Source organism: Varroa destructor, unplaced genomic scaffold, assembly GCF_002443255.2.
Source record: "Varroa destructor unplaced genomic scaffold, Vdes_3.0 BEIS01000001.1, whole genome shotgun sequence".
Classification (NCBI taxonomy): domain Eukaryota; kingdom Metazoa; phylum Arthropoda; class Arachnida; order Mesostigmata; family Varroidae; genus Varroa; species Varroa destructor.
Window position 1 is genome coordinate 33,015,435 of NW_019211454.1, and position 23,659 is coordinate 33,039,093.

The window sequence follows — 23,659 nt, forward strand, 5'->3', positions numbered from 1 at the left end:
AAATGCGAAACACGATGGTACAATTTGTCAAAGCGTCCGCCTATAAACTCACTCGTGGACGACCAACGTTTTTATGAAAAATCGCTTGGTGACTTGTGTTAGACATCTGTGCACGATGAGGGAATCCTTAGTCGTTCATTTGAATCCGTCTTTGAATGCATTGTACGGATCGCGTATTAAAATTCTGTTCTTCGAATAAAACAAGAAAAACTACACAGTGTTTTTTTTTGCGTGTAGTGCTGCCTCAAGTGTCATACGTTGCTTAAATTTTTAAAATTCGGTTCGATGCCGATCAGGCTTCGTCTAAAATCTGAATTTCCTTCACCACCAATCATCAAACGTTCAAACCTAACGAGCCATAGTGTGTACAAGTTCTCATCAGAATAATCTGCGGTTCAAGCGGAAATAAGTGTGCGGAAAAAGTTGAATGCATGTTGAGTGCCGAAACGCTGTATGTTTCGACATATACATGGGTACTTGATATTTGCGAAAAATGATCACCTATTACAACTGGTACCGTAGTCTAAATATTATATCTATTTAAAACTACAGCTCGTATGCTATCGTAGATTTGACGTAACAGAATACAAACCAAATCAGCTAAGTTACAAAACGTGTCAAAGCGATGCTTTCGAACATACAAGTTTATATTAGGTGGTCTATTTTGCTTCTATTCGATTATGGGGTTTCAAATCCCGACGTTTGATTGAGCGTGTAGTAATTGGCCTTTGACTGTTCTTCACTTTCAGAGGATACTAATATTTCAAATTATAAAGTTATTATTGTTATAAAATTAAACCTTTTATTTATGCGCAGGTTTGTTGAAAATAGTTCGCTCTCAAGGTTCATACAAAGGTCGAGCTCATACAAAAATTCAGTGTTGAAAAGAAGCAAAAACTTACCAACCAATAAAATCAAGTAAATAATACACTTTTATTAGCTCCACTGATTCCAATCGACAGCGATCCCTTATGTACGTAAGCAATCGATCTGCCGTGAGTATGAGTTGGGCTAAAAGGCTGAGAGCTTTATTCTACAAAGGAGAACTGAGCAAGCATCACCGACATTGTGGACGCAGATGTTCACGCTGTTGTTTCGACATTTTTGCTTTATGACCTCTATCTAGAGTGAAACATTCAATTGACGATAGCGAAAAACGCATTATCATCTTTACCTTAAATTTACCTAACGGAAGCCCGTTTCACTGGTTTGGGGCGAAGGACAGGGCGAAGGCGCAAAAAAGTTCGAATGAGTGTTACAGCAATATCGAAGTCCAAGCAGATCCGCACCAAAAACCAGTCTTCGTGTATCAGTATGAGACGACATGTTGTTGTTAGATCGTTGTGCGTTGTTATTATATTGTTGTGCATCGTTAATGTGAACAGCTGATTCACTGAGAAGGCTGATTACGTAGAACTACGATGTCGTGGTCGGATATAAAGGTTACCTATATTTTGGAATAACTTTCCTGACTTTGGAGTTATCTCGGCGACACTTAAAAGGTCCGCGTTAAGGAAAAGGAAAAATTTACCCCCTACTGGCACCTGTCACACCAATTAGACGCCCAGTTTCTTTTAGGGGTGATGAGGGCTTTCTCTGTAAGAGTGACCCCCCCCACCCCCCCACCCCCCCCCCAGCACGAATACCCACATGAAGGTAGTTCTGCCGTCGGAACGTAATCGTTTATGATGTTCAAACTATTGAGACAAAGCTTTGCGACGAGCCGATAATCAAATTGTTTGGGAACTCGGAAAGTTTTAGGTGCATATCAAACTTGCCGTTCTTTCTTGCAAACTACCAGCTTCAACGTTGTGGGATTTTTATATATATATTTAAGTATGTAGATTAATCTTGGTGTACCTAAAAACTCCATGAACTGGACTGATTCGTAGTTTTCCAACCGATGGCTTCATTAAAGAGACGGTTTTCACACATACAGCAAAGTAGGGATAATTAATTGAAGGTCTATAATTACTATCCAAGCAATATTCACGGAGTGGCATGGAACTCTAATATGAGGAACTTTTCCAAATAGAAGTATGTTTACCTGTAATTTCTCCGTCCTCTTTACTCTGCAAAGTTGTACGTTAAATTTCTAACCAGCTATTCTCCGCAAATTGGTAACTGTAAAAGAAAGGCGATTGAATAGTCCTGACTGTATCTTGTGGACGATTTTTCTATGGGGGTTAGACCCAGTCGCTAATCTGTTTTATTTTAATACAATTTCCTGTATGTGTCCCTTTGAGAGTTGAGTCGACACATCTGAAATATAATAATAGTCGCCAAAGCATGACGATTGTGTCCTCTAGCACAGTTCGCCTATATTCATGTTATCATTATATCCTAATGTTAATGATGTATATAGAGAGCACAGTAAAGAGTGCAGAGCCGTCAAGTGCTAAGCTTGAAAAGTCACTGAAAATTCACTGCCTTATATAAAATTTGTACGCTTGAGACCTTTTCGAACTCTTCTAGTCTGTCACTCTAAGCAGATCCTGCTGGCATCAAGTCCTCCATTATTACATTTAGCATGGTATATAGTGACAAGCATTATGTTTCGTACATATCATTCCTCTCTCTCTCTCTCTCTCTCTCTACCCACACAGTTATCATTCTTTACGAGAATACCAAAACACATGGCATCATTGTAAAGGTTGCCCTGCGAGAGCTTGAGGGGAAGTTCTTTTTTTGCATCTTGATATTCTTCAAGTCCCGCGCCTATGTGCTACCTCTTTTTCCGATCACTGGAAAACTCAACGAGGATTTGTACCTTTGACACTGAAGAACGTCTGAAAATCTACCCAGACAAGTTTTTCAGATCTGAAAATTGCTGCGTAGAAGGTTGAAAGTGAGGCTCGTGGATAATGGCCGTGAATACATCATCAATTATTTTTTTTAAATTAAAATTTCGGTGAAAAAGCGATTGTTTTGCTGGATTAAAGAAGAGCGCTTATTTATGTTCCAGCTTAATATTATAATTTCAATAGCGTAGTTGCGTATTTTAGCGTGCATCGGAAGCTAAATCTTTATTAGTCCGATTACGCTGTGTTAGATCTAGAACGGAGTTCTCGAATTTATAGCATCTAAGAACCTAGAAAAGAGCATTAAAAGGTCGAATATATGCTTTTATTTGAAGCCTTTATTTAAAATTATCAACTTATTAGCCCAAACTTCGACCGTTTTATTACCCGCACTTTAAGAGCCATTTCGCTCATAGGTTCGGTTCTTGCGCTAGCGTTGCTCTACATGTTCTGAGACAGATTTAGTGTCGATAAAAGGTTAGCTTCCTATACACAATTGAACGCTACTTAGATAAAGGAATATATTAATTTAACTCTATCTAACTGTTCAGTGAGTGCGCTGCAGCTTCTAAAAACTGATTTGCTAGATTCTTGTGAAGAAAATTCTTCTCTGATGATGGTCTGTCATTCAGATATTTTTAAACGCTTCAGAACAAAAATATCTAGGCATTGTTGAAGGAAAATTCCGCAAAACTCGTTAAATTTGCTGATCTGCTAGTACATTCGAGCAGCAGTTTCGTCATTCACTATGGATAAAATATGGGAAAAGTTCCATCATCTATTTAAAACGATACATTTTGTTGGTAGGAAAACATTTCTGGACAGATAGGCAGGACAAAAAAATGGGTCCCCGACTGTTTTTACTACTGTTATTTACTACGAATGGAATATATCGAACAGTAAGTTGAAGAACACACCAAACAAAAGCTGCCAGGACTTAGATGATTATTTTATAATAGGTCATGACCTTTTCCATGTCCTATACATACATACATCCGAGCATCATCAAACAAGCAAAAAAAACCTGTTTGGGTTCAGAATTTAGATGTTTTACAGATGTACGGGTGTCATTGTGGTCTCAATAATTCAATTGATAGCTGATAGCGTAGGTCGGTGCGGAACGGACGGGCTAATTGAAACGGGATAGATGCGAAGGGGTAACCAATAGCTGGGTACACAATTATGAGATAACTGTCTTCTCAAGACGCTGTAATAAATTGACTCGATCAAGGAAAAATAACTACTATAATCGGCTAGCTTCGGATGCGTGATAATGCAGTTACGCTATAGAATTTAAGGGAAATTGCAAAACAATCACTAAAAAACTATATCCGGAACTTTATAGTATTATACATATAAGATTCCGGATAACGCTTATTATATTCGTCCATATGAGAAGCAACGGATATATATATATATATATATATATAGAGAGAGAAAGAGAGACTTTGTTTGCTTTATATGTAAAGAGACTATGGTCATTATAAGCTGTTATCTCTAAACTGTTGTCTGACCGTCGACCTATTTTCAGGAGGATGGTTATAGCCGACAACGATCAACATATACCCCAGAGATTAGTGTTACTCAATCATGAATCGCTGTTGTCGTCCTTTGTAAAACCAATAAATGCTGCAGATCTCAGCCTAGGATATATTTGGACTTCATCTTTTCATATTACGGCAGTATGAAATCTGGAATTGAATATGTGTAAATTACTAAATTGGTCTCAGGAACCGTCTGAAGTCACATCCTTGTGCTCTGCGTCAAAGGGAAGATGATTAACCTCAGAGCAGTCTGTAGAATAATGTGGGAGCACATTATTTTCAGTTAATCTCCGTATAGAATTATCGTGATCAAACATATTACTATCATTTCCATCAATATTTATAGTTTGAGTGCAGCGCCATCCAAACCATGCGGACTGCTATCTGTAAACGCAACCCCGAGAGACAGGACCTCGCTGAGTAAACCCATTGGATCAACCCAATATCCACTACTGGGTAATAAACCATATCGAATCAAGGCATCGATTGTTCAAACAACATCTAAGCAGAGTACGAGCGCATTGGCCAAAGCTAAGGTACAACAGCTTTCATCACACACGAATAAAGACGTACCCTTTCAGCGTCGTAGGTCGAGCATACAGTTAGTTGTGTTGACCAGCTCCTAACAACGAAATTTTTCACAAATCGTCCGAGAAATGCCGTAAGCCAATAGGAGCTTGTGAAGTAGACTTTGATGTCTCGATGGGAAAGCGATGAGTGGCCTCTTTTTTCAATTGCAGCTCGTTAGCTCCTGACGCATGATGACACAAACGCCTTCCGTCTACGTCCAGCTAACACCAGATGCATTATTGTATACGCACAGAGCAGCCAACTAAATGCGCATTGGACGACTCATTCGGCTTCCAATCACAATCTATCGACGATGCCGAGTGCGGCTAGAATAATCCTGCAAGGTTCGAGTTTTGCCAATAGTTGCATAGAACTGTCGCTGCAAAACTTCTGCGATGCATTTCTATATCACGACGAGGCCTGGAAACGACTGGATTTCACTAGCGTAACTTCATCAACTTAATTCCATTCATTTTTGTCGTGTTGAACTTTGATTTTCAACTACAAACTTCGCCACCGATTTCGGTTTTCTTTAAATAAGACTCAACGACTTTTTTCGAACGCTTTCGGAATATTCCGTACATGTTACATTCGTTGAGGATCGACTACGAATCGAGTTCATGCTTGGCCTATAAATTTGATTTCAGGCAAGACCAGCAATCACGGTAAGTTGAAAATTATTGACAGAAAAATTCATCGTAGCTTCCAAAGGCTTTTCTATATTCATAGTCGTATACGTCTAAACCGTATATCGACTAGCATGACCTGTGAGGTCATGGAACGTAGCTTATTCCAGCCTTTGAAGTACCTGGCCTTCATGATGTAAGTCACTTGGTCATAGTTACGCTTGCAATTCAAATTATTTACATCGTGCCAAAGAAATTTTTGGGGGAAAAAGACCGAACGAAACTTTGTGCCATAGAAACTTGGCATCCATCAATAAAACGAGTGGCCCTACCCATGAAGGAGATCAGTGTGAGCAAGACTTTCGGCCGATATTTTGATGTAATTTTATCGAACACCCTTTTAAAGAACAGGCCGTTCCCACCTGCTGAAGTCTGTACCTACGTAAAAAAATTCTCGGCGGACCCATGCTGATATCGTATTCGTTATCATATTTCTGCGACCGCGGTGACATAAAGCAAATTTGTTGTTATCATCCTGAGTAATGAATTGCTAGCCCAGTGAAGCTATGCTGAGCAAACCTGATTTCCATCCTCAATAATGCTGTAGTACCTGCGCTGCACGAGAGATCTCAATGAGCAGTCACGTCGGACCCATCCACTACATAGTATCCTTACCTCGCGCGGACCGTTCGGATACAACGTAGTTTCCGGCGCGATTTGTAGACGAAGAATATAGACAATGGTTTTGAATCGGATCGTAGAAAAGCGAGGAGGTAATGTCGAAAGCTGTCTGTGAGCATTTTACAGCGAAGCTGCTCGGTCCGCAAGTAAGATACAACATTGAAATCATCAGACGATTTGTGCCGTTAAACTCCCTAATTCGACGTAACTAGAAAAGGCTGGTAAGGGCCTAGGTTGTTGCGAAGCGTACTTCGTTGACGTAACAGAGTTTTCGTTCTCTACCTGCGAAAAGTAGTGCCTGTATAAGTATCAGCATATGTTGTACAGGGTATTGACATTATGAAAGCGATAACAGATCACGTGTGTCCGGGAGAAATCATACCAGTTAAGTACTAGAATATAATAGGTTGCAAAAGAAATTGCTTAAGCGTAACTGATCTTCAAAACATCAGCTCTTTTTTAAAACGAGACACAACTGTAAGTGTTGTAGGTCGAGCAGTTTTCCTCGGAGCAATACTAACCCCCTGCGCGATTCCAAGGACTTGCCCTTAAGTAGAATCGTTTGGGAGGCAGCTTTTACATCACGCACATCTTTAAGCCTGTTCATCTCCGTTCATCTATCCATCACATGTCAAAACGTGAATGCTAAAGGCATTCCCAGATGTATAGCTAATTTTTTTTGGCCTTTGCGTATTTTACCCCATATTCGTTGCACTTGGAAAGCTGTGTTGAATAATAATAATAATAGTACATTTTTCCAGTCGGAAAAACAAAAGCGACCCGTGTTCATGTTGCGTAGATTTGAAGATATTTAAAATTAGGGCAGTCATGTTAGGCGCTTGTTAATCCTTGTCTGCACGAATCGATAGGCGTCTCTGCGTTAAAAAGCATGTTGCTGAAACAGTGGCTTTCAGAAACTCTTGCGTATCTTCGTCAATGAATAAGCTGAAAGCCTGCTACAACAGGGAATAAGTAATGCTTCTAGCATGTAGCTTGAGTGTCGCAATAAGAGATCATTTAAATTACAGCACCGAAAATGCTTGCTAACAATGTACACCTGCTGAAGTAACTGTTAATTTGTTTTGAAGAATTTTATTTTTTCAATGTATCTTTAAAATCAACAGTTTTTTTTTTTTGTGAGACCCTTGTAGCTCTAGCAAAAGGCAGCTTCCACGTGACAAATAAAAGAGCTGACACATTATTCAGCTAAGCCAAATTCTTATCTCCTGGTACAAGCATGTCACAGAGCAAAAAGGAGCTTCGTGGCCAGAAGGGTGTCAAGGTCGGGCAGAGGGGGCACAGACTCATCGCGCGCCACGAATATAGCTTTGATGCCGCTATGCTGTAGATAAGAATGATTTCAAATTTTACAGGTACCTTTCGACCTAGGTGTCCTCAGATCCTGCTTGCTAAGGGCGACTAAAACCGCTGTTTAACCCCTTTGATTTTCGGGTTCGTTCTTAAACTTCGTGCTAAATCGTAATATTTATCAACGAGAGATAAAGAAGCTGGCTCATAGAGTAGTTTGTTGGTAGTAACGTATTGCCAGGTTGTTTGCCTGGCTGGTAGCTGGTGCAGTTGTCGACATATCAATCGCGTGAGAAGCATCAAAAGATTCATCACTATTGTGGCAGATTCGCCTTGATTTCGATTACTGAAATTAATGTAGCTAGTTAATTTAGCTGAAATTAATGTCATATGTTCGGTTTTCACCGCCATTACCAGCGCTGCGACAACGCCATCACCAGAGGCGTCGTGATTAACTAGCCCTAATCTCTTCTTGATCGGAGAGTGGATCTATAGAGTTCCGTTGATCCACACGGCAGTCTGTTTCGGTTTGAAAATGGTTCAAAGATGCTCGGGCAAGATCGCGAAATTCCTGCTGTTCGCTTTCAATTTCATCTTTCTATTGACTAGCATTGGAATACTTGCGATTGGCGGACTTGGGCAATACTACCTGCAGAAGTCAGGCCATACAGTTGGACAGAATTATCTCTCCGTGCCCATCGGCCTTATCGTCATCGGTGGCGTAATTTTCATACTCGCCTTTTTCGGTTGCTATGGTGCCACGTATGAGAGTTATGCTATGTTAATGATATTCGTGGTGCTGATCACCATATTGTTGGTTATTGAAGTAGTTGTAGGCTTCATGTTCTACACGAATCAAGAGCGTGTATTGCAGATCACTCAGATGAATTTAAAGAAGACAATGGCAGATTACTGGAAAACGTCGGAGCTCAATCCGGCTAAATACACATGGGATTTTATGCAGGAAAAACTCGAGTGCTGCGGAGTGAAAGGTCCCGCTGACTGGTTGGTTTATAGAGGTCTGCCGGAGAGCTGTGGTAGGCCGCTATACCACAGGAAAGGGTGTTTCGAGGCAGTTAGAGAAAAGCTCAATGAGTTCTCAAACCACGCAATGACTATTGGCATCCTTCTTAGTGCAATACAGGCAATTGCAATCTGTCTTGCTTGTACGTTGGCCAATCAGTAGACTTTATAGTGCCGGGATGATCGGGTTGAAGACACATTCGGCGTAAACAGAGATACTTGGACATGCACGCTGGCATCAAGGACCCGCAAAACGGACACACTCAACTGACGATAAGCGTTCCTTCACTGGACGGCCTTCAGCGAAACTGTCGGCAGCTCGCCTACGGCAGTGCACATTTTTGATGAAACCATTAGCCGCATTATGACACTACTTGTTGGTGTGCAATTGCTACACCGATCTTCTCGGTATTTGGCTTTTTATTATTACCTACATTACAGGCTACTTGGAGTTAAGAAGGTTGAATCACTGGTCCATGGTCGAACAATCCTGGCGTGGGGTCTAAATCTCTGTAATCAGAATGAATAAATACCATACGCATGTTCAGTGAATCTCAAGACGAGGTCAGTGTATTGTAACAATAGCTGATTGATTGATTGATTGATTGATTGATTCATTGCAACGGCGAGGGTTTAGCGTGCTGGCCGCACGCAAAGGTACGCTATTAGAACGTAGACAAACTAATCTTTCTCGCACGAGAGGTGTTTGAAACAAGTGCGTAACAAGCGAATGATAATAATGGCGCCATTATTATCCCGAAACTATGGAATCGCCATAGCCATACGGAAAAACCCTAGGAAATATTAAAGCACGCTCTATCATTCCGTCTTGGAACGTGGTTCAAATATTATTATAGCGGTAGCCATCTTGAATATCCCGGTGATTTATTACAAGCGTAAGTTGTTATGTTCTATTATAAATATTCAATGTTTTATCATAAACAACCTGCCGGCCCGCTAATACTCATACGTATAAAAGTATTTCATTAGTTCGGACCACAGCGCCACTATGTACGATTTGTCAGTTTGAGTTTTTTGAACTCTTTTTACAATTGATCTTGCGTAGCCATCTCCCTAGAGCAGCTACGTCTATGTTAAGGCCAGTGCAATTGTAAGCAATCGCTGATAACGAAGTGCTGTCGCGCCCGATGGGCTCGTATCGTGCATGCGGACTCAGAGCTAAGTAGTTGAATGATTAATGGGTTTCATTCTCGCGTGCTGTACCATTACGTGCGGCAAGTAACGGCCGTTGCGTCCCGCTGCGACGCCCAGTTGGCATTAACTGTTAACTTACCTGTCGACGGGAAAAAGGACGGTTCAGCTCATCTTGCCCAAAAGATACCTGTCTCGCTCATCGAGCAATAAACTGTTCACACGCAATTAAAACGCTGGATTATACGATCTCAATTAATATCCGAAGGTCATATCATACGAGATGGGCGGAAGTACGGCAGATAGCTGCTTGCGATGTGTGTTGTTCGCGTTCAACTTTTTCCTCATGATTGGTGGTGTCCTCGCAACGGTCATCGGCGGTGCCACGATAATGTTTGCTTCGAACTTAAAACATCTATCGAGTCTTGCCGTGTTGACGTTTGGGGCTGTCGTCATCATTCTAGGATGCTTCGTAGTCATAGCAGCCTTCTTCGGATGCTGTGGAACGTTTTGTGAGAACTCCTGCTTTCTCGATACCTTTGCTGCTATGTCGATCGTTTTGCTGTTTGTTGAGATAATTATCATCGTCCTCGTATTCCTTTACTGGGACGGCATGCAGGAGATGACAAAGACTCGTTTAAAGGAGACCCTGCACGACTACTACGATAATACAATGGCAAAAGATTCCTGGGACTATGTGCAGGAGCGCTTCTGGTGCTGCGGTGTGAACGGATCGAAGGATTGGCTAGAAGTTCCGGCGTCAAACGGTACGACGCCGAAATCCTGTGGTGAGCTCCCAGTAACAAAACCAGGATGCATTGAACAGCTAAGATGGAAGATGCGCAAGTGCATATTATTTGTAATTATAGTTGGCTCAGTGATTGCGATCGTTGAGGTCAATGGCATCATTATCGCGTGTTGGCTAGTGAGCCAACGCGGTGGTATTCTAACCTCAAGTTGAATCACACTGTGAAGACCAACAGAAGTAGCTAAAGTGAAGAAGTATGTACTTTAGTGAACACAAGTGCAGATACGTGGTCCGGCAGCAAATCGTTGTGATTTATTTGACGAACGCAGCTGAATACTACATTATTCAAGCGTCGCTAGATTTGGATTACGACGCAAGGTTTTTAAGCTTGACTTCTAAGACCGGTTCATTTCGACGTGCATATCGATAGTGCCTTATTTATATTTGACAACAAGTTGCAGTTGACAACAAGTTGTAGTTAACATTAAGTTAAAAGAGCGACCCACGATGATACAACAAAATGGAAGGTGAAACCGTATCTGACTTAATAAAAACAGATTCGATCTTTGTTTGTCGGCAAACTGAAGTCCGTTAATGCATCTTGTCCTAAAATAATTGTAACTTCAAGGTAAATTAACTATATGATGTTTAAGATTGTCGATTGCCCCAGATGACACGGTCTATAAAGTTGACAGTAATGTCACTTTGAACAGCCGTGAGGTGCTGAGGTAGTCACGGAGCACAATGCGATCGTAGCGGGGTACTATAATAGCACCGGGTAATAATATAATGAAACGTGTAGATTTTTTGCATGGGAAATTGCTTTTTACAGAAAAAAAGGTTTCTGAGTATAACGTGAGCTGACATATCGAGGTAAAGCAGACGATATAGGTAAAATGATTTCTTCTGTTTACACGCTGTGATAACAAGCCCAATCGATTTTTGTTAGCTAAGTTATTTTCATACAGTTAACATAGGAAGGTAGGGAGTTAATTTCAGCTTATTATAGGCGAAAGTTCTGTGCAAGCAAGTTGATAAGTAAACTAGTCATTCTGACTCAACAAGAATATATGAGTCATATTTTTGACGATAGCTTTACCGGTCGATATGAAAACATCGGAGTACTTCTCGTGGGGGCAAATTCCGGCGTTCGCTGTTCGTAGTATCTATAATATTGCCAACTCGTTTGTGCTATTCTCCATTGTTATTGCTGGTACAAATTGTACTATCCGTATTGATGTTGTATCCAGCTGTACGCAGCTGTCGGCATGAAGCATACTCCAGAGCAGTGTCTTCTGGCGTGATTGTAAACCCCTGTAAACCCACCAGGTGCCTGACCACGTAGTGAATAGAATCGAATGCGCGGTAACATTTTTTGGCAGGCGCTTTGTATTTCAAGGACGGCAATGTTTTCCAGCACACGATGGGACGCTGGTGCTGAAATGCTACTGCCATTAAACGTTTGTTGCTTGCCCTCGAACTTTGTGTTTGAGTCAACTTAATCTGACCTAACAAACTGCCATGAAACGCGCGTCACGGATATGCATGCGGGCCAGATCGACCTTATCGTCGAAAAGATGAACAAATGCGACGTAATGCACTGGCTGCACTGCTCCGAACGGTCAGTGATAGACACATTTGCATATGTATGAAGTGTTTTAGCGTGACTGTGAGCATAGCAAATTTCGCTTACAGTATTCCCACATTGGTCCCAACAGGTACTTCTTACAACAACAACCGTTAGTGCAGTTTCCGTTTCGATTGGACCTACTACACTGAGCCGCACCTTCGCAACCTTTGCCGTTACAGCGTTCGTAGCAAAGTTGTTTACTGATAACTTAGGCTGCGGTGTTGATTACGCTGCTGCCGTTGGAGGTCCATGGCAGGGTCCCTTCATCTTCATATCATGGTACAACGAGACGCTGCGCAAATCCTACTCGCGCAACGAAGGCTAGAGGCAACTGCGACAGTTGTCAGTCGCGGTTGTCTCTAGCCTTCGTTGGGAAGATGTTGCGAGATTTGTCGATGACCTACTCAGGAGATAGGGCGTTCAGATAGTCAGCAGACGGGACACGAGATGCTTTTTTTCGCGATACTTCCTACCGCTGCCGAAGTTGTCTTCGTCTTCGAAAAATGCACTTCGACGCACCTCTTCATGCGTTGCCGGACGCTGACGTTGTCACGGACACACAAAAACAAATTAAAAAAAAAAGTGTATATTAACCTCTAAACATTTTCAATTATGAATTATATTGAGACTGAATAAGTAAGACGATATTCGTTATCGATCCTTGGGTTGATCTGTGGAAGCTTACTTGATGTTCTTGCGGAACAGCGGAAATTCGAAGAGTAATCGCCACTCCTAGTCGTATTGTCTCCTGACGGCATCGCGTAAGGGAAGCACCAAAGCTGTTAGGGAACTAATAACTATTGGACCGAAGTATTGGCCATCGTGTCTAGACAGCGACAGCATGAAGTAAATGCTATTCAAGTCATGACACTTGTAATCGGCCAAAGAGCACTCGCGGCTACCATTGTTAAGTAGCTTAGGATCGTCCATTGGAGGGGCTCCTCGCTATATATCGAAAAAGTACTAGGATAAAGGATATTACTATAATAACGGTCATCGAAGGCTTCTGCCAACGCCAAAGCCAGCAGAACTGAGTTACCGGACCCCTGCTTATGTTTCTCAGTAAGCATTTGTTCAGCCTTGATCCTATTAGGCTTATTGGTAAGCTAATAAAGTACTCGTACACCTATCACATATATATATATAGCATTGGTGTATGAGCATAGAACAGCATAAAGCTAAAGGTCCGTTTGACAATTTGCTTGAGCAACAGCCTGGAACTACTGTACAGGTCAGACAAGTTGGGCTTGAAGTTGTAACTGTGGGCATAACTGCCATCTGTTGGGAAAGTTATCGATCCACGTCCATCACCTGATGACGTTTGGTTTTTGCTATGTTATATTAACATAATTATGTTAATATTATTAACCATCCTTCGGTTTTCTAGCGTCTATCGAGAAACAAATATATTTTTGCAAATTGTCGCCGCAATCTTAACTAGTACCGTGATAAAGGTGGCAAATGAGTCCAGAGCGGTATTTAGAGCGGCGATAGTTGTGACGCCGAGACTTGCTCCACTGATAGTGAACGTAAAGAAATGATAAATACTAGCTGATCTTCGTTCAAATTCCGGAAAGACATGTTTTTTTCGAAAATAACGAGTGAACGTATGCCTTCTAAAGCATGTTCGAAATTAAATGTTCACTCCTATTTAATTGTATATTAATTTCTATAACAAATGAGCAGGCACAGTCATATCATCGTTGGATCTGCGTCTGCCGTTACGGATCTAGCATCATGGAAATCTATATGATTGAATACGAAGAAAAACAATGGTAGTAACTTGTACACACGTGAGGTATATAATAGAAAATCGATACGAAACCTCAGTTGGTTGGCAGATCTTCGTAGTAGAAGATAACGCATCTGTAATTTGTGGGCTGGCTCTGAAGAGCAAAAGAAATGTTTTCTCCAATTTCTTGGGCTTCTCAAGCTCGAGTACTTCCGTCCAATATCAACACTGTAATGGTAAAGGGAATCGAAGCTCTAGCGGCCGTCTAATTTCTAGCGTCTAGTAACATGTCGGGCTCGGTTAATAGTTTCATTCAGCGTGTATCTATTGATACCTAAGTCTGGTATTTTTCTCTTATTTATGGCGACAAGAGTGTCACTTTCGCTCTATAGTGACTTTAAAGAAGGCTCGCATACGGTAACGCCCGTACGTAACCTTGTTCAGTATATAGCTGTTGTTTATTTAAAACTCGATCGTCATGTTTGCACCCGATCGTCCTTGAACGATTTGAGATCATCCATGGGATAGCGAAATATTATGCAGATGCATGATAATAGGTAGTGCGTTCTCAGCAAACGCGTCGACTAGGAGCATGTACCAGCAGTCCGAGACAATCCGGGCTTTGTGATGATTAAGAGATTGCTTATAAAGACAAACCACATCACTGTCTTGACCCAGGTGAAGATCTTTGCTTGCTGACCCACCAGCTTTCGTGACAGCCGCTGCACTGGCGAAATACAGCTTTGATAAGTTTGAAATCCGTCTACCTACCTCGTGTTAGCGTCGAAAGTTCATTCGCTTGTGTAAAAGCACGTTGATCTATTGGTTGTTTGTGATTGTTCTTACAGATGCACGATGCCTACAACACGAACTGGCAGTTTTTACCTAGTAAACGCCTGTCGTAGTATCGTGCTGTTAGGGATGTTAGAACCACCAAAGAGGCCGGACCACTGATGATTATGTGCGACGTTAAGAGTATTCGTTGGCAACCATTGAACAAGAAAGTCCGCTTTGGGAACGACAAGGCCGGCGCTGTGAAGCTATCAATCCATTTCGTATATATTCACACAGATATGTTTGAAATCGTTGTATTCGCTTCTCAATAGCTGATTCAGATTTCGGAATAAAAAGTATGGATTAACGTAAAAACGGAATTCGGTTAATACTACAAATACGAGCGGTATTCTATCAGGTTCATCATTGCGAAAAGTTGAGTTTTGCACAAGTCATGGAACTGTGCGTTCCTTTAGTGCTGGCACGTAGATCTCGGAGACCTAATATTCTTATAAGAAACTATTTTTTCGTTTCGGGTTTTTGATGATCAACTAGGCATCACCACGTCACCACCCCATACCCGGGTTTCTCCTCTTTCGATACAGTCATTAATGCCTTGCATTGAATTTAAAGCGTTTCTTGCATCAATGCGTTAACATTTTCCTGATTGTGCGTGCTTATATCGATGCCCATTGAAGCAGGGCGAACTAATAACGCCACAAGCTGCTAACAAATACTCGCAGCAGTAGATATCTCCAGCGAAGGAATGGCTGGGAAAACTAGAGCGCAGACGATGGTCTGCAAGCTGTCTGTGAGAATTTACATAGAATCTATCTATAGGTTAGGGTTTGTGTTCGTATCCGCCCGCTTTTACCTGTTATGTCCTTTATTTGTCCCTTTCATACAGAACGAAACAGGTTTTCGTCTGGTGCTTAGAATTTCCTTTATTCGTGCTAAAAACAACTCTACTAGAAACTCTGTTTTGGCAAAACAGCCGCGGCTAGCAGCTGCAACTCGTTTTCTTTGAAAATCTGTTGTTTTTTAGAATCGTAATATCGTCCGCAGGTGGAAACTCGTATAGATAGAAGGTGAACGTACGTGATATATATGTGAACTTCCGCATTAAGGGCTAAGTTGGCGGAGTAGATGTTTTCGAGGGTCGTCCTAGCCAGTGGCTGACACATCATGCCTATCTATCGTCGTTCTTGCTGTTATTTACTACTAACTCCGAAGTTGCAATTCCTGTCGCCATTATTCGTTCTCTCCCTTCCTACCACATTTGAGAGTTGCGCTTATTCGAATCGCTAAATTTCCTACTGCTGCTGCTACTGCTACTAAGGCTGATGTCGTGCGAACACTTCTTCTCAATGTTAGCATGAGTGGAGCCACACCACTGGCCTTCTCGTGCCGCTAAAGAGATCACCTTTTTCTCATTTTGTTTTTAACTGGTGAGCACATAACGGTTTAATGGAATCTTGAAACAGCCATATGGTGGGTTGTGGGCCCGTTAAGAGTTTCGCCCAGGATTCAACAATTGGCTACTTATGTAAAAGATATTTCCGTTGTACCTTGCATCCGTGTTGATAAGTCAGTTTCTTTTGTGCGATACGATGCGCAGCTGTCGATGGCTTGTACTTATCGTCCAAGTAAGGAAATGGCTTTCGGAATTGATATGACGGGAAGTTGCGCAAGGTGTATAAAGCTCGTGCTGATAGCATTCAACATTATATTTGGAACCCTTGGTGTAGTAAACGTATATTGGGGAATACTTTTATGGGACAAAACAGGTGGCCACATAACAGGCGTTTATGGTTTGCCATTCTTCAAATTTGTCGGTGGGTGTTCAGTCGTCTTCGGCGCCACACTCGGGCTCACTGGTGCCTGGAAAAGGAGCCCATGGTTTCTCACGGCATACGCCATTACACTAGGTATCTTATTGTTCGTGGAAATCTTCTCGATTATTCTCACGTTCATCGCTCGAACGATGGTATCTACCAGGCAAAAACAGGCTTACGAGACCATGCAGAAATACTATACAGACGAATCGTCTAGAAACTGGTGGGATGCACACCAGGAGCGTTTCCAGTGCTGCGGTATTAACAGTGCCAAGGACTGGCAATTCATACAAGGTAGCCCAAACGAACCACCATGGTCCTGTGGCGAGGCTCCATTTATTCGGCCAGGATGTTGGGAATTAATAAAGAAGTACGCTGAAGAACGTTTTCTTTATAGTGAGATGATAGATGTAGCCGTCCTCCTTCTGGATCTGCTATGCATAGTCTTCGCCAGCTGCCTCGCCAGCAAATGTCGTGACGAATGTGTTCACCAAGAGGACAATAGCGGAACCGTAGAAGCTGGTACAAGTAGCTCGTCAACGTAGGCTTTGCACGTTTTTCACATTCATTGACTCATATTGAAGTAACATGCCTGGTCCCAGCAACACGCTGTCGTAGTCGCTAGATGTCGCTGATGTTGTGTTTCTAAATAGTTCTCTTTGTTTACAAAGGTTGCGTAACATACGTAGTCGGCGGGACATGCATTTACATACACGTTACGAAGTAGTTTAAACGACATCAAAAGCGAAAATAGCCACTGTGAATAATTGTGACCTTTACACTTACATTTTATACATATATGACGTTTATACAATCAGTTTATCAACGTGCGGAGCTTATAGAAGTTGTGTCGAATTGAACTTATCATAAGCCAATGTAGTCGAAGCAACGGAAAAGGTGTTGTGTCATTTCTGTTCAGGGTGCTCTAGTGTATATGGAATAACCATGAGTCTTTTTGTTGCGAATGACACCCTTCCTGATCTAGTGCAATGGCTCCATCATGGTTAACGTTTTAAACTCTCCGAGTAGGCTAAGATAACTAGGCTTCGCTCGGATTAAGACCGATATTTTTGTATTGTACAAAAACGATAAAGGTTCAGGTGATCAGGCAAACGACTCTCAAGCATATCATAAACATCGTTGTGTGGACGGCGTTACAATACAAACGATTATATATAAAGTTTTCAGTCGTCAGAGAAACCGACCTATTTGATTGAAGAATACACTCTGACACAAGAAGCCAAACAAGCAATTTTGACCTTTAATACTCGTAACCACTCCAATGATGTTGAGAGTGAAAACAGTTAAAATGAAGTTGAAGTAAAAAGTTGTCATGAGCAGCTTCGATGGCAATTACTGAAATTAATCAATAATTGAAATTACTGAAAACTGACTCAGTGTCCCATGACGCTGTAGCATACGCAATAAGTTGATCCTATTTTTTTTTTGCTTCACTAAATAAATACAACGCAGCTGAAGGCCAAATATATGACATAGCGATATGATGATGGTGAAATACATTTTCCTAAATAAAAATTAAAGAGATAGTGACCTAGCTTTCAAGTGGAGCAAATTATTGACGCTTGTTTATAGCAAGTCGATAATTTGACTTTTGATGGTAGTGATAACGGCTGACATCTATGTTCTGGGCATGAAGCTTTTAAGAGATCTAGCTTCTTTGGTATACAGTGTCAACATACCCGCTTTGAGGTAAAAGTTCAAGCGCACTAATGTACATCGTATTATACACAATACAGTAATATTGTTTATTTAATAAGTGCATATACAATTGTGCACACCCATGCACAGGGGACATTTTTGATAGTACTATTTTTTTCTCTTTTATTTTACTGATTTTTATTCTCGACTGTCTAACATCGCCCGGTAGATGTACGGATGCTATACCGCTAGTAGCGGCCTGTTAGTTCGTCCATCGCAGTTGCCTATGTATGAATTGAAGAGCTGGTGTTGAAATAGTGTGTTGGTTGTCGCTTTTTAGCCAATAGAAAACAAACAAAGATAGCCAAATATGACCCTGGTGCCAATAAGTGGTACGTTTTGTGCCCTTCCCTGTTAAATCTTATCTAACAGCGTACCAAAAAATTTCTCTAGTAGCGTCTAAACAGGCTCGTTCGGCGCGCTTCCAGCCGAGGGTCGAGGCTAAGAGAAATGTTTTGATACTGTTCTACCGTTATTGTGATTGGCAATCAGAAATCGAATGTTTGTCTCCTTTAAAATTAAGGAAAACGAAAATATCAACTATGGTCAGTAGTGATTTTAGCGCAGATTCCTACCGACTGAAGCTATGCTAAAGAGCTCGGTCATGTGCGAAGGGTGCAGAAGATGCGTAAGGTTGACGCTAATAGGCGTCAATGTAGCTATCGCTTTCCTAGGCCTTACAATAATCATTTGGAATGCATCGCATACAAAGGGAGATATAGTTACCCGTGGAAAGGCAGGTATTCTTTCGGGCCTAATAGTATTCGTTTTTGCTGTAGTTGGCTCCTTCGGCGCATATACTAGGAACATCTGTCTTCTTGTCACGTACGCAGTTGTATTGGGCCTGTTGACGTTCACGAGCGCCATTCTCGCAGCGATTTTCTCAAGTCAATCCAAAATACCGCCGTATAAACGACACATGTATTCCATAATGTATGAATACTACCGAAATCAAAAATCTAGAGAAGAGTGGGACGCTATTCAGGAGTGGTATGAGTGCTGTGGCTTCAACGGTCCCTACGACTGGAAGAGAGTTCCATCGTACCCAGGCGTACTGCCAGAATCCTGTGGCGACGTGCCGCTGAATCGAAATGGATGTTGGGAGATTATAGGGTCGTCTGTGGAATCAGTGTTAACGATCAGTAAAGTAATATTTATCACGCTTGCTCTCACGACGTTTATAGGCCTAATTTGCTCATGTTATGTCGCTGTTAGTCCTGAAAACTACGAACCTACACGTACCGGGAACGATGCAACGAGTAGCTCGTAGACTCATACCTGGACCCTTTAGTTATTTATTAATTGGCATGCGATTCAGACGTTAAGTATTCGTGATTTGGCCTGTAGCATTTCGTTGTTTTTCTGCGGCCTAATTTGAAAGGAATTAAAATGTTATTAGTTGACAACGGTAATGCAGGATTGCGTAATAAGTTTATTTCTGTATTTGTTTTATATTGTCGCCAACTGGCAATTAATGCCGATATAAAATAATAAAATGCATTAAAATCTAACTAAAATTATAGACGCGCAATTGTTCCACCAGCCTGATGCATAATCCCCATTACTCTATTGAGCTCGATGCTCCATTAGCGGCATTTTCCTTGCGGCGCAGCTATCGCTTCGTCTCTGTAAATCCACTGCACTCGGTACGCTATTTTGCCGAATACAACCGTTGTCTTCTTTTAGCAGTCTACTCGAAGTTTGTGAGCAAGCTGCCAACATAGCTGTCCAACGTCAATAATTTAAACTATTGGGGCACTGTAGAGCGCTACCGCCAAAAGCCCATCATATCCATCACCGAGGCGTACAGTACCACTTCAGCAGCCCTACTACTGGCAGGAAGGATACCATGGGGATTCAAAGCTGATGAGCAAAAAAAAGCCATGGAAAGTTATACTCGTAGTCTTAACGAAGTGAGATTTAACCCTTATTGCCAGCAAATGTTGCGGGAGGGATTATTGTACGGAAGCAAGCAGTCAGGGACATTAGCCCTACAGTTGCCCATTGTATCGACAGGCTCGTAGGGAAATTAACATCCGATATGGTGCAGTTCTTAAGCCGGTACGCGCTAACTCCGCTAGTTATCTGCAAGAATAGATAAGATACGTTTTCTGATATGCGCACACTGTGGCAGCGGTGTCGACCATAATGCTAGGCCCATATAGGTTACCCTATGCTGGAGCAGACACGGGGCTGAATCACTGAACAAAAGCTCATAGGAGGCGGTAGGCGATGCACTCCGCAGCCTTGTTTAGCACCTCCGAGGACGACTTAACGATGACCTACTTGAGAAGCAACCACTAGAAAAAAAAAAGGATCGATCAAGTGACTAGCCAAAGAGAAGAAACAAGATCTAAGATGGTGACACCTGATGAGCAATTAAATGGCAATAGGTGCAACACTGCTATACGACGGGGTACGTTGGGAGAGAACCAGATGAGGCGTCCCACGAGACCACCACGTCTGATGAGATGGAAAAATATACAGGAAAATGGACCGATAACGCACTCATGAATTCACAAACCCGATAGCCGTAGGTTCAAATTTCAGTTTGAAAATTCTGTTTAAGTTGATCCCGACGCAAGCCCCAATAATATAGAATCCGGAATTTATGTAAGATCTAGATCTGTTGTGCTAATCATGATGTTACCTTGTGCCAGGTGGTTCACCTTTTAAAGTCAGTATGCTTTGTTCTTTTTGCAGTTAACTTATCGCTATGCTACCGTTGACCAGTTACTTTTTCACGAATATTTTCCTGCTTCAATCTAAAGAAATATTAAATGACGTGAACATTTTGGTCAAAATATTTGTTGCCATTTGGAAGCAGTTTATAAAAAAAAATAAAAAAAACAAAAGAGTAGGTTCGAACTTAGGTTGCCGTGCCCCTTATATATATATATAATTTTTGTTTCGCAAAGCGTTAATCTATAAACCTTCTCTATGGTCGATGGGCCTTCATCTTGAGCTATAGTTATTTTCGGCGTACAACCTTAGCAATCATCTTTCCACTGCAAGATCTACTGAATGCACGCTCGGGGTTGGGCCAATACTATTCGACTTGGACTTCATTGGCAACTTACTAGTCGTATGGTGAATTTGTACCATCGCAGCCAAAACGAATGCGAGAGGTGACATCATTTGTGTAGCCCGCACCTCAGTGACTCCAGCTTGACTCCAAGCTTTCGTCATGTCTATGTTAACCTTGAAGCACCTAGAAAGTCTACTGACAACGGACAAGTTAAATGTTCTTTAAGTAGAACATGGGACGTCTTCAATTATCAGCCTTGCAGGGTTTCGTGAATCGGGGCCAGATTAATTTAATGGAATGAGTATTAGGCTGAACTTCGGACATATTCGTGAGCTAGAGTGCACAAAATCACAATTAACAAGGATCCAGGCTACGTGGGCGTTCCATGGCTGATCACTGGGAACATTATTAGACTTAACCTGTTTACAAACGAAAAATCAAAACGAAAATCGATGAACATGAGTGCAAATTAGATAAACAAGCCAAAACAAAAGATTTATGTTAAACATAATTATCTATTTAGAAAAAAGTGGTCGGTTACGAAATGTATTTGTGCAGTATAGTAAGTTAGGGTATACGCACTTGTCGTGTTTCTCAGCCATTGGGCTCAGCCAGTCATGTTTAAAAATGGGTCTGAGTGAACTACGCCGTACATATATGTATAGGATTATTAGAAATATATGGGTCCCTGACGTCAGGTGAAACAATTATTGATGTTGACCACCATACGTCGGACCGAAATGAAATTGTAATGAAAACGTTTGTGCTGTGCACCAGCAGGTTATTGTGTGCACGGCTGTCAGAACTTTCAATGTAAGATCATCAGACGATGCAGATTGAACACTGGACATAGGGGTAACTCCCTATCTGTTACAACAAAGATGCGTGAACCTTGTCATTGGAAATAGAGAGCGAATGTCAAGGCTCTACAGTTTGTTCCTTTCATTTTCATATTAAGTTGTGTAATTTGTTGACCTACCATCAGTGCGTAGGGGGGGGGGGGGTTCTCGGACGAGTCATAGCCCAATTTAATAAAGAAGTAAAAGAATTTTCGAATCAAACGTAGTTGCTTTCCCAGCATGAACTAGTAGACAAAATTATAATAATATAAAACTAAACTTGTCGTAAAGTGGCTAAATGGAGTTAATCAAATATAATTATAGCCCGTATTAAATGGATCGACCTAAAGACTAGATAGTTAGCAGTAACTAACTCAGGTGAACTAGATCAAACGCCAACTTACGGTAGTAAATTAAGACAATCGATATTTTCAGAAACACAACTGTGATTTAAGAAATTTATTATATTTCTTTTGTGCAGAGTTCGAAGTCTTCTTTGCACCTTCTCCATTGTTTCTCGAATTCTCGATTGTGTTTGTCCCCATGCAAAAATTTGAAGCCCTAGTTTACCCTATTTTATGTGAGTTGACTTTCAATTGGTGCAGTAGATAGATAGGTCTTTCGTATTGCATTCTACATGATCAGGTTCCCTCGTTCCAGATTGGCCGGTAGGTCATGTAGTTGCATTCTAAAAAAAGCGAGAACGCTCGTTAATCAAGCTATCCACATCAAATATTACGTATCGTCCCTCGGGCTTCTGGCGGGGTCGTCGGCTCTTATCCTCCAGCTGGCAAAGTGTGTGACATATGGCAGCCAGAGTACATTTTTCCAACGAGTAGCTCTCGCCTCCGACGAGTCCGACGTCACTGCAATTATCGGCCGGCTGTTGGCCGTAGTTTTAAAATTCCATGCAATTTCTACATAAAACATTTCCGAGTAAATGCTCAGAACTTGAACTAGCCGTTTCCACGAAGATTCGCGTTGAGGCATAATCAGCGTTGTGAACCTGTACGGGATCTCCTAGCGCCCACTGCGTTTCTTTGCTGCTAACATGTCCGTCGAGTAACGGTATTTTTTTGGTTTCTGCAATTACGCTTACTGCGGCTATGAACGTACACAGCGAAAGGGAGAACTTAAACGCTGCTACAGTAAGTAGTTTTTGTGAAACATACAATTAAACAGCTCGATATAACTCTTGCATATCTGTCATTACAATCATACGGTCGTAATGAGTTACTTTCCGTATAAGTAAATGGAGGCGCCTGTTAAAGCTTGAAATTCAATTGCTGGACACGCCCGAAAAACTTTACAGTTTGTGCGTAATTAAATACAAATAACGCATGAGGCTGCAATGTCGCTCCCCCAACCGGCATTTTATGCCAGGCGTATGTCCAGCTTATTAGAAAACTAATGACTTTCTGTCGCTGGGGTTTCTGGTGTTTTTTCATCATAGACGAACTCTAGGTATCTCCGAACACAACCTATACCGGTCCTTCCCTGCGTTTATAAACGACGCCTATTGGCGTAATACGTCACTCCTATTCTCTTGTTATACGGCTCTTGTTAATGATAAATAGTTCGCTTGAATGTTGTCTACTGACTGATACGAATTCGGTAGCCTCAATGTGCCCGCTATAATTTTAGAATCC

General features: G+C 41.6%; 3 protein-coding genes across 6 annotated transcripts in view; all 3 read left to right on the plus strand.

The window, feature by feature from the left end:
• Window positions 1–23,659, plus strand: part of LOC111245189 (uncharacterized) — an 87,236-nt gene that overhangs the window by 15,397 nt on the left and 48,180 nt on the right. The window contains exon 5 of one of the 4 annotated variants that reach the window (XR_015318536.1): window positions 4,333–4,625. The exons of the other annotated variants lie outside the window; for them this stretch is intronic. The gene's annotated coding sequence lies outside the window, so the exon portion shown is untranslated. Of the gene's footprint in view, window positions 1–4,332; window positions 4,626–23,659 lie in introns of those variants that run through there. 4 annotated transcript variants of the gene reach the window in all.
• On the plus strand, window positions 7,242–9,416 carry LOC147758537 (leukocyte surface antigen CD53-like). The gene has a single exon (XM_086976778.1). The coding sequence runs from the start codon at window positions 8,066–8,068 to the stop codon at window positions 8,714–8,716; it is 651 nt and encodes a 216-aa protein (XP_086832904.1). The 5' UTR covers window positions 7,242–8,065; the 3' UTR covers window positions 8,717–9,416.
• On the plus strand, window positions 9,657–11,044 carry LOC111243295 (leukocyte surface antigen CD53-like). Its single transcript, XM_022788622.2, has one exon. The coding sequence runs from the start codon at window positions 9,989–9,991 to the stop codon at window positions 10,664–10,666; it is 678 nt and encodes a 225-aa protein (XP_022644357.2). The 5' UTR covers window positions 9,657–9,988; the 3' UTR covers window positions 10,667–11,044.

Bases quoted from the DNA above. Each gene is read 5' to 3' on its own strand.
- LOC111243295 (XM_022788622.2), top strand. From the start codon at position 9,989: ATGGGCGGAAGTACGGCAGATAGCTGCTTGCGATGTGTGTTGTTCGCG.
- LOC147758537 (XM_086976778.1), top strand. From the start codon at position 8,066: ATGGTTCAAAGATGCTCGGGCAAGATCGCGAAATTCCTGCTGTTCGCT.